This window comes from Bombina bombina, chromosome 1 (genome assembly GCF_027579735.1).
Source record: "Bombina bombina isolate aBomBom1 chromosome 1, aBomBom1.pri, whole genome shotgun sequence".
NCBI classification, from domain to species: Eukaryota; Metazoa; Chordata; class Amphibia; order Anura; family Bombinatoridae; genus Bombina; species Bombina bombina.
Genome location: NC_069499.1, coordinates 1497971565 through 1497983924, shown reverse-complemented (window position 1 = coordinate 1497983924; position 12360 = coordinate 1497971565). Strand labels below are relative to the sequence as shown.

Below are 12360 nucleotides of genomic sequence, written 5' to 3'. Positions count from 1 at the left end.
TCCAATTTTCTTCACATACAGAACATGTCAACTTGTAATACGCACGCAAGTTAACGCAATGAATTTAACACGGCACATGTAATCTAGCCCTATATTGCTTGCACAACAAAAATATTAATACATAATTAATTAATATAATAATGAATTACATCATTAATATGTAAAGATAAGGGGAGTCACAGGTTTACCCAATCAGTTTCACTAGATGTTAAAGGTTTAAAATGACCATTGTTAACTTGTTGCATATAAATAGTAAATGTATTACTACAGCACAGGTATTTGAATGTCATTCACATAGACTGAACACAATATTTAGTATGTGCTGTACACTATTGTATGGAGCGCATTTACAGTACTAGATAAGAATAAAATAAATCTTAGTAGTTTAAAGGGCCATAATACCCAAATGTTGAAACACTTGAAAGTGATGCAGCATAGCTGTAAAAAGCTGACTTGAAAATATCACCTGAACATCTGTATGTAAAAAAGAAAGACATTTTACCTCAAAAGTTCCTCAGTAGCCACATCCCATTGTAAAGGACTTCTAAGCAGCAAATCAGTATGTCTGTCCCGGGACAGCGGAAGGAGCGAGCTTCGTGAACGCTCATCTTATTTCCCTATTCAGTTTAAGGAAGTTTACCATGAAATCTCATGAGAGCTAAGTGAAATCTCATGAGATCACAGTAAAAGAGTTCATGACCTCAGCACTGTTGATGCGGATTGGCTGCTGTTCATTTCTTCATTTTTTATTTTTTTTTACCTGCAGCTGGGCAGCAGCTGAATTATAACTTTTTACACAGGACTTACTCTGCTGAGCTGAGGATATTGTGAGGTAAAATATCTTCTTTTTTTAGATAGAGATGCTCAGTTGATATTTTATTGTCAGCTTTTTACAGTTATACTGCATCAGTTTCAAGTGATTTAGCATATGAGTATTATGTCCCTTTAAGTTTCTCAGCTTGGCTTTTCTTCCTTGCGGCAAGGTCACGGCACTTTCTCTATAACATGACAACAGTGTCAGCTGCCTTTTCTTGTTCAGTGTAAGCTAGTGCTGCCTCAAGAGTCTTCAACACTTCATTTACTATATTACAAAGCTTCTTTAGATCTTGCTGATATTTTTTCACATTTTTAAAGTGTTTTTTTTTTCACAGCATACACTAGCAGTGATATCAGATTCTCCTTCATTGAATATATTTTGGAAAATCAGAGCTATCTAATGCAATTTGGAGTCTGTAATTAGTATTCACATATTCCCATGTGAAATAATATAAGAACAATGCTTCAAATTTCTTTATTGTTCTTTGGGGCTTTTTTTTTTTTATTAACCGCAATTTAAGATGCATCGGTCGTAAGAGTTGGCAGTTTTTAAAATCACCCTGGACTAATCAGACTGGGGTGATTGACAGCCCCTGCTTTTGTGTGATTGGTTGCACGAGACCAGAGAACAGGATTGCACAAGAAAGAAAGCAATCTTAAATTTTAGCCGCAAGCGCTGCATCGCCAGTGGTAATTACAGGCATACAGGTTCCCTGTTTGGGAACTTGTCTGCCCAAATATACATGTTTATCCTTTAGTCTTTCACTAGAGAAACAGTTTACTCACTTATTTTCCTCTTTGCGACTCCAAATGTAACTCATTCCACACCTGAATCAGATTGAATTTTATGCATTGGCTAATCTCTGTTCAGTCTATTTAATGCTAAAGCTATGCTGAGATGTATCCACTCTCCCTGACGGACTGGTTAGCCAGCCCTTCTCTACTCTGCTGTGCAAATATTTTTATACCTCAGCAGAGCGGCACTCTCGATAGGTGGATAATATGGATAAATTGTTAATGCCAATTCCCGCGCCACCCTCAGCAGAGTTCCACACGGGTTATTAGTAAGCATAGTAGGAATAATTCCTTCATTATTTCAGATATTAAAAGGTTTAGAAGATGGTTTAAACAATAAATCCAGTTGTTTGACTGATTGGCTCTGAGAGGAAGTGGACTCCTGGATATTCAGAGTCGGCAAAACCTCTCGCAAAAGGGACTGTAAATGTTCCAATTTAAATAAAAGAGGAAGATTCTGAATCCTGTTCCAAGGACAAATCCTGATCCTCCTCAGATGAAATTTCTCCATCTGAAGAAAAACCCGATTCTGAGATGGCAAAAATCCATAGATCAGCGTGAATGCTAGGAGAGGGGACAGTTCTAGCCTGCTTCATAATTTACAGATAAGACGGCAGCAACAGATCAGATAAACACACACAAATATGACAGTATACAGAGGTGTATAAATATTAACTGATATGCAGATAATACCGACATCAGCACTGTGAGATTACAAGACAATGGTATAACACATGTATACCCAACAACACAATGATGTGATCATTGTAGGAAAATGCTTAACCAAGGCTGATATAAGCCTAGCAAATTAAGCCTAAAATCAATACAAATGACACAGAATAAAGAATAGTTTAATGCCCCAACCAAGTTCTTGATGCGTGGGTACTTTACCCCCTTATCCCATTATTATTATTATTCTTTATTTATAAAGCGCCAACAGATTCCGCAGCACTGCCCATGGGTACAAGGATAACAGTACAATGGAGAAACAATACGATAAGACAAAATTTTACAGACAAAAACAGGGGGAACTTACAATCTAGGTGAGTAGGATGGGAAACAGAGCACCAGCATGGCAGAACGCACACAGCCACCACCGCTCTGAGAGAGAAAGAGAAGGAAGCAGAAGCCCTAACAAGCAAAACCGCTGCTCACTATATTGCTGTCATAGTCAACCTCAAAAGCCTTATAGCAGCGTTATCCCCTCATGTCCGATATGAGACAAGCAGTGCTGTGCTATAAAAAGGACTAAGACTAACAGCTAGCTGTGTCAGATATGCTGATTAAAAAGGCTCACCACAGAGAGTACATAAGTCTCAAATAATACAAACTCTCTCAAAGAGTATAAATTAATGTCCTGTTACATGTCAGTGTACATAGTTAAAAAGCAACGTGTGTCCCCAGGCCCTGATGTACACAAAGTAGTATACTGCTAAGAAGCCTGTGGGCTGTGTGAGTGAAGGTTTTATAATTACCAGTGTAACACTCACACTACTGTGCTTACTCCAGCAGAAGAGCCAATCTAAGGCCTAGTTTCCATTGAGGTGGTAAATAGTGGAAACTGGTGATAAAAACATTTATCTCCATTAATGTCTATGGAGATTGTTTTATGTTACCACCAGTTTCCAAACTTTACCAAATCTTGCATAGGAGGTACCCTGGCAACGGCCAATGAGAGGAGGCTGCAGGACCAGTCCCAGTGACTATCTGCAGCAGTCTAGTGAAAAACCCCCTCAGGAGAATTACTCTCACTGCCTATGGTACTCCTCTACACTACTCTGCCCTTTTTCTGGCCTCTGAGGGCCTCACAGCAGTTTGATTACCCCTTTCCACGAAGGAGTCTAACCACCTCACATTTTTACCTTTCTCCTGTGAAGGCAAAATCAGGGAGTGGGAGGGATTAAAGCTCATGGTGGTGGGTAATTTTTGCCTGCCTACTGTTGTAGAGGAGTTTAATCCCAGATGTCATGGCTCTTGTGTCATGGACTCTCACCACCTTATAAAAGAAAATATCTGCTACGAAATTGGCAAGAAAAACAGTAAAAAAAAAGTATAGAAAGGAGGAGATGTAAAAATGTGACGGCAAGAGAAAGGGCAATCTATCAATTGGAATTGTGGGAATTCTTGCACTTTTCCCTGACGTTATACTATAATACTCTCCAGGACCTTTGTAATTTGTGCCCAACTCGGCTGGTTTTACTGACCACCCGGCTAAAATTTGTTAATGTTTTCCAATGTTTATTACTCAAATTATTATTAAATGCATTTATGTTAAATTATGCAAATATGTTGTGCTTCAGATAGCAGAAAGTATTGCACTGCCCCCACCCAGATACTTTATAATGCCACCCGACTGGCAAAATGTTTTGTGAAGAATACTGATTTTATGGGGTAGATTTATCAAGCAGCGGATGCTGCAATCTACCCCCGTAGTTTAAGGTTCCCCTGAAACTGAAGTTAAGAAGCAGCGGTCGGGATGATTCACACCCCCTGCTAGCGGGTGATTGGCCGCGAATGTGCAGGGGGCAGCATTGCACAAGCATTTCACAAGAACTGCTTGTGCAATTATAAATGTCGACAGCATATGCTGTCAGCATTTATCAATGTGAGGCGGACATGAACAACTACAGCGGCCCCTATAATCGGCCCCTATAGATCAGCGCTGGCACTTCTAGACAGGAAAAGAATTTGTTCCGAGCATTTTTTATTATTCAGTTAATACAGTGCCGTTTCCTATTCCCTAAAGCTTTGTCATATTATAGAAGGATTGGTTATAATCCTGAAGATATTTTTTTTATTTGTTGGTTAGTATAAAATGAAACACGTTTACTTACAGGGGGTCTGTGAACCAGCCAATACGCCTTCTCCTGGCAGTCCAGCACTACACGATCAGATTTTTTCCTCTCTTTTCCTGCTCTAAAATAAAATAAAAAAATGTTAAAAAAAAACAGACGTTCATATCAGCATTACTAAGAGCAAAGCCAGCCAGTTTTAATACAATATAACAAGTGGCCATTATCATAACTGTTCTCTCTGTGCTTTTCTCTTGACTGATGCACTTGTAGTTTTCATTTGCATCTCATTACCCAGAATCCACAGCTTTTGCTACTGTGTAATTACACTATGATGGAGAATTTAGGGCAAGTCTGAGAGATCAAAAAAGTGCTCTTCAGTGATGTTTGAACATATTTAAAGGGACATGAAACCCAACATTTTTCTTTTTCTTATTTTTCATGATTCAAATAGAACATGTGATTTTAAACAACTTTCCAATTTACTTCTTTTATCTAATTTACTTCATTCTCTGGGTATCCCTTTTTGAAGGAGCAGCTATGCACTACTGGGAGCTATATGAAGATATCTGATGAACCAATGAAGAGAGGCATTTTTCTGCAGCCACCAATCAGCAGCTAGCTTCCAGTAATGCATTGCTGCTCCTGAGCCTACCTAGATATGCTTTTCAACTAAGGATACCAAGAGAATGAAGCAATTTAGATAATAGAACAAAATTGGAAAGTTGTTTAAAATCACATGTTCTGTCTGAAACATAAAAGAAAAATGTTGGGTTTCATGTCCCTTTAAATGCAACTTAACAACTTACCCCCATACACTGTAACCTCACTGCTGTCATCTTTGTTGTAAAAAATAAAATAGTAAAATGAGGTAATATTGGCTGCAGTAGTTGCATTATTAATTTGGAAAACAATAGTGGCAGCAGCGGTGTCAATTTATCTAAAATCAGTATTTGTATTTCAAATAACTGCAGTCAAACAGTGGAAATATCAGAACATTTATCTCTGGTTTTCTATATGATCTACAAAGGCCATAACTATCAAAATAACGCCTTGTGTGCATAAAATACTGGATGAGTGGAAATCCTACCATGCTAGGATAACAAAATGGCTATGCATTGTTTTATCTTTATTACTTTGGCATACAATATATTTGTGTGTGTGTTTTCTTATGATGAGAGATAGCTTTATGCCGTGCATTTATTAATCAATTCAAGCAGATAACATACCTCCCAACATTTCCAAATTCAAAAGAGGGACAGCCCCCCACAGCAAAAGTGTGATATGTGGTGGGCAGGAGAAGGGACGGGGCTTAAAAAATTATTAGACCAAAGTAATATAAATTAAATTCTAAATAAAGTCATTTATTTTAATACTCTTAGGCAGCAAATCAAACACAAGCTCAAACAACTGGTAAATCTATGTGAGCTCTGTATTTAATTAGCCTTTGCAGAGACAGTGCTAAATATTTTCATCTGAATTGGACATTTAATAATAGATTATTTAAAACTGCTCTCTGCATTCCCCATTAATAGTCTAGATTCTAGCCTTTACAGTCTGCAAAAATGCACAGTAACGCAAGCTACATAATACATGTACATACACTCAAAAACAGAAACACAAACTACATAGCATACACTTACACATGCAGATACACACACACACTACACAGCATACACTTACACATGCAGATACACACACTATACAGCATACACTTACACATGCAGATACTCACACACACTATACAGCATACACTTACATATGCAGATACACACACTATACAGCATACACTTACACATGCAGATACTCACACACACTATACAGCATACACTTACATATGCAGATACACACACACTGCATGGCATACACTTACACATGCAGATACACACACACACTACACAGCATACACTTATACATGCAGATACACACACACACTACATAGCTTACACTTATACATGCAGATACACACACACACTACATAACATACACTTACACATGCAGATACACACACACACTACACAGCATACACTTACACATGCAGATACACACACACACTACACAGCATACACATACACATGCAAATACACACACACTACACAGCATACACTTACACATGCAGATACACACACTGCATAGCATACACTTATACATGCAGGTACACACACACATACTTCATAGCATACACTTATACATGCAGATACACACACACTACGTAGCATACACTTATACATGTAGATACACACACACTGCATAGCAAACACTTATACATGCAGATACACACACACTACATAGCTTACACTTATACATGCAGATACACACACTACATAGCATACACTTATACATGCAGATACACACACACTACATAGCTTACACTTATACATGCAGATACACACACACACTACATAGCTTACACTTATACATGCAGATACACACACATTACATAGCTTACACTTATACATGCAGACAAACACACTACATAGCATACACATATACATGCAGACACACACACTTATACATACAGATGCACACACACTACATAGCTTACACTTATACATGCAGATACACACACTACATACACTTATACATGCAGATACACACACACTACATAGCTTACACTTATACATGCAGACACACACACTACATAGCATACACGTATACATGCAGACACACACACTTATACATACAGATGCACACACACTACATAGCTTACACTTATACATGCAGATACACACACACTACATACACTTATACATGCAGATACACACACACTACATAGCTTACACTTCAACATGCAGATACACACACACTTATACATACAGATACACAATTAGAATAATTTTTAATTGAAGTCAGCACCTCTCACACAATATGTTGGGGCACGGAAAAGGGGATTAGCCAGGTCCCAATATCATATTCCAAAATTCAAAAGGATTTCCAGCCTCCATGTCATAATTTAAAAGACCTTTATTGTTTCATGCAGGGTCCATACAAAAAAACAACAACGTTTCAAACCAACAATTGGTTCTTAGTCATGTCCTAAAAACCAATTGTTGGTTTGAAACGTTGTTGTTTTTTTGTATGGACCCTGCATGAAACAATAAAAGTCTTTTAAATTATGACTTGGAGGCTGGAAATCCTTTTGAATTTTGGAATAACATACAGATACACACACAGACTACAACATATATGGGTATCTGTTCTGGGGTTGGCAAGCACATTAGCTGGCAGTTTGAGGCTGCCACTGTTCATTACCCTGGTGTTAGCACTGCTCATCGTAAAAAACTGAAGGCATGCTAGTATTATCACCAGGGGTTAGCCGTCATCACTACCAGAGGTTAGAGGTCACCATTACCTGAGGTCAGAGGGTATACAGCCTTCTTACTCTTAACCCACACACCATTCCTTTTCCACAGGGAATCTTACAGGTATCTAACCCTGGGAGAGAAAAGTCCGTTTTTGCATGGGGCAATGCGGGACTGATGGCAAGCAACCCGGGACAGCGGGACAAACCCCTAAAATCAGGACAGTTGGGGGGTATTAAATAACATTAATATTAAACTGCACAACTACAAAAGAATAGTAACTACTCACTATTTTATTGCATTTTATCCTGTTCCTGCAGCTCTTTTCAAATCAGTTTTCCTGTTTTAAAATGTTAAAGGTACCAGATACTACTCTTCATACGGGGCGCCGCCATCTTGGAGCTCAAGTATTCTCACATATTGTGTCAGAAGCAGTGTGCATTTACATATCAATGAGGTTGTCAACTTTTTGACAACTGTATAAAGTGCTTCAGCTGAGGGTGCACGATACAAGGCAGTAGCTGTACATTTTTGCAACAACTGTATTGGTATATATTATTGGTGAGTGCTTTTTAAAAATTTTGTGTAACTGTAAAACTGTGTAAAAAATGCAAAAATGGAAAGCTCACATGATGTATTGTGCACACTAACTCCAATCAAATGATACAGCTATAAACAAGTGGGCAATGTTACTGATCTGTGAGTGTGAGAATACTTAAGCTCTAAGATGGCGGTGCCCAGTATGAAGAGGTGGAACCTCAGTATATGGCACTTTAAACTATTAAAACAGGAAAAATGAATTGAAAAGAGATGGAGAAACAAGATAAAACTAATATAGTGAGTAGTCCCTGTTATTTTGTAGTTGTGTACAGCAGTTTAATGTCCCTTTAAATAATGATTAGTTATTTTCTGTCACATTTAGTTAAAGTGATTGTAAATCCTAGCATTTCAGTTTAGTCTAATGGAGCAACAAAATAAAGTTTATCATACATTCAGTTTATATATTAATAAAAAAGTGATATTTGCGCTTTACTGTGTAATACCTGCGCACGCAAATGTGTGCTGGTATTACAAGTTGCAGCAATGCTTCACATTGCTCGCGTTCACATTGCTGGGAAGCATTACGCTCATGAGAGCCTCCTTCCATAGGTTTTAATGGCAGCCTCGTTCTGATGCCATCAGAAACGACATCAGAACCTAAACACAACAAAGGGGTTAAGTATATTTAACAATCTTCACAAATATGAGAATAAATGAAAAGCTGTGTTGACATGGAAAACATCATGATATAAACTCACCAATCAAAAACAGATTTCAAAGATTCCGAGACCAATCAAATTCTGACAGCTTATCAAACATAATCATATAATATACAATACTCAGTCCCCTTTCAAGTGCGATATGTGGATATGTGTGAAAATGAGTCCCTGCAAGCAACTACCCCCATATTGTGTCTTCATCTACTGCAGGTGCCAGCAACCTTGGCACCCCAGATGTGTTGGAACTATATTTCCCATGATGCTCAGCTAGCCTAAAAAGTGTCTCAGCATCATGGGAAATATAGTTCCAAAATATCTGGGGTGCGAAGGTTGCTGAGACCTGATCTGCTGCTCAGACTGTGTAACCTCTTTAAAGAGCAATATCCTATTACCCTTATATCTTACTCTGACTCTGTCTCATCTTTGTTTTATGTACATGTAGGCATGACTTGACTAATAATAATTTCCTTAATTATTTTTTTCAGTTGTTAGATTTTAATAAGACATAAAATAAATGTATATTCTTATGTGCCTTGCAAATCTGTTCAACAGAAGCCTCATTCTTAAAGGCCCAAGTGGAAGCCACAGCTCTAGTAGAATGTGCTGTAATTCTTTCAGGAGGCTGCTGTCCAGCAGTCTCATAGGCTAACCGTATTATGCTACGAAGCCAAAAGGAGAGAGAGGTAGCCGAAGCTTTTTGACCTCTCCTCTGACCAGAATAAACGACAAACAGGGAAGACGTTTGTCGAAAATCCTTAGTTGCCTGTAGATAAAATTTCAGGGCACGGACTACATCTAGATTGTGTAGCAGACGTTCCTTTTTCGAAGAAGGATTAGGACACAAAGATGGAACCACAATCTCTTGATTGATATTCCTGTTAGTGACCACCTTAGGTAGGAACCCAGGTTTAGTACGCAGAACTACCTTGTCTGAATGAAAAATCAGATAAGGAGAATCACAATGTAAGGCAGATAACTCAGAGACTCTTCGAGCCGAGGAAATCGCCATTAAAAACAGAACTTTCCAAGATAACAACTTGATATCAATGGAATGAAGGGGTTCAAACGGAACCCCCTGTAAAACATTAAGAACTAAGTTCAAACTCCATGGTGGAGCAACAGTTTTAAACACAGGCTTGATCCTAGCTAAAGCCTGACAAAAAGCTTGAACGTCCGGAACTTCTGACAGACGTTTGTGTAAAAGAATGGACAGAGCTGAAATCTGTCCCTTTAAGGAACTAGCGGATAAACCCTTTTCTAAACCTTCTTGTAGAAAAGACAATATCCTCGGAATCCTAACCTTACTCCATGAGTAACTCTTGGATTCGCACCAATATAAGTATTTGCGCCATATCTTATGGTAAATCTTTCTGGTAACAGGCTTCCTAGCCTGTATTAAGGTATCAATAACTGACTCAGAAAAACCACGTTTTGATAAAATCAAGCGTTCAATTTCCAAGCAGTCAGCTTCAGAGAAATTAGATTTTGATGTTTGAAGGGACCCTGGATCAGAAGGTCCTGTTTCAGAGGTAGCGACCAAGGTGGACAGGATGACATGTCCACTAGATCTGCATACCAAGTCCTGCGTGGCCATGCAGGCGCTATTAGAATCACTGATGCTCTCTCCTGTTTGATTCTGGCAATCAATCGAGGAAGCATCGGGAAGGGTGGAAACACATAAGCCATCCCGAAGGTCCAAGGTGCTGTCAAAGCATCTATCAGAACCGCTCCCGGATCCCTGGATCTGGACCCGTAACGAGGAAGCTTGGTGTTCTGTCGAGACGCCATGAGATCTATCTCTGGTTTGCCCCAACGTCGAAGTATTTGGGCAAAGACCTCCGGATGAAGTTCCCACTCCCCCGGATGAAAAGTCTGACGACTTAAGAAATCCGCCGTGAGACTCTGCCCAGCGAATTATCTTTGATACTTCCATCATTGCTAGGGAGCTTCTTGTCCCTCCCTGATGGTTGATGTAAGCTACAGTCGTGATGTTGTCCGACTGAAACCTGATGAACCCCCGAGTTGTTAACTGGGGCCAAGCCAGAAGGGCATTGAGAACTGCTCTCAATTCCAGAATGTTTATTGGTAGGAGACTCTCCTCCTGATTCCATTGTCCCTGAGCCTTCAGAGAATTCCAGACAGCGCCCCAACCTAGTAGGCTGGCGTCTGTTGTTACAATTGTCCAGTCTGGCCTGCTGAATGGCATCCCCCTGGACAGATGTGGCCGAGAAAGCCACCATAGAAGAGAATTTCTGGTCTCTTGATCCAGATTCAGAGTAGGGGACAAGTCTGAGTAATCCCCATTCCACTGACTTAGCATGCACAATTGCAGCGGTCTGAGATGTAGGCGTGCAAAGGGTACTATGTCCATTGCTGCTACCATTAAGCCGATCACCTCCATGCATTGAGCTACTGACGGGTGTTGAATGGAATGAAGGACACGGCATGCATTTTGAAGCTTTGTTAACCTGTCTTCTGTCAGGTAAATCTTCATTTCTACAGAATCTATAAGAGTCCCCAAGAAGGGAACTCTTGTGAGTGGAAAGAGAGAACTCTTCTTTTCGTTCACCTTCCATCCATGCGACCTTAGAAATGCCAGTACTAACTCTGTATGAGACTTGGCAGTTTGAAAGCTTGAAGCTTGTATCAGAATGTCGTCTAGGTACGGAGCTACCGCAATTCCTCGCGGTCTTAGTACCGCCAGAAGAGCACCCAGAACCTTTGTGAAGATTCTCGGAGCCGTAGCCAATCCGAATGGAAGAGCTACAAACTGGTAATGCCTGTCTAGAAAGGCAAACCTTAGATACCGGTAATGATCTTTGTGAATCGGTATGTGAAGGTAAGCATCCTTTAAATCCACTGTGGTCATGTACTGACCCTTTTGGATCATGGGTAAAATTGTCCGTATAGTTTCCATTTTGAACGATGGAACTCTTAGGAATTTGTTTAGGATCTTTAAATCCAAGATTGGCCTGAAAGCTCCCTATTTTTTGGGAACCACAAACAGATTTGAGTAAAACCCTTGTCCTTGTTCTGACCGCGGAACCGGATGGATCACTCCCATTAATAAAAGATCTTGTACGCAGCGTAGAAACGCCTCTTTCTTTATTTGGTTTGTTGACAACCTTGACAGATGAAATCTCCCTCTTGGGGGAGAGAATTTGAAGTCTAGAAGGTATCCCTGAGATATGATCTCTAACGCCCAGGGATCCTGGACATCTCTTGCCCAAGCCTGGGCGAAGAGAGAAAGTCTGCCCCCCACTAGATCCGTTCCCGGATCGGGGGCCCTCGATTCATGCTGTCTTAGGGGCAGCAGCAGGTTTCCTGGCCTGCTTGCCCTTGTTCCAGGACTGGTTAGGTCTCCAGCCTTGTCTGTAGCGAGCAACAGCTCCTTCC

General features: G+C 39.8%; 1 protein-coding gene across 1 annotated transcript in view; it reads right to left on the bottom strand.

The window, feature by feature from the left end:
* Positions 1-12360, bottom strand: part of RGS9 (regulator of G protein signaling 9) — a 474238-nt gene that overhangs the window by 251071 nt on the left and 210807 nt on the right. Inside the window, 1 exon segment of the mRNA XM_053707768.1 lies at positions 4446-4527. Coding sequence (XP_053563743.1) covers positions 4446-4527 — 82 coding nt within the window.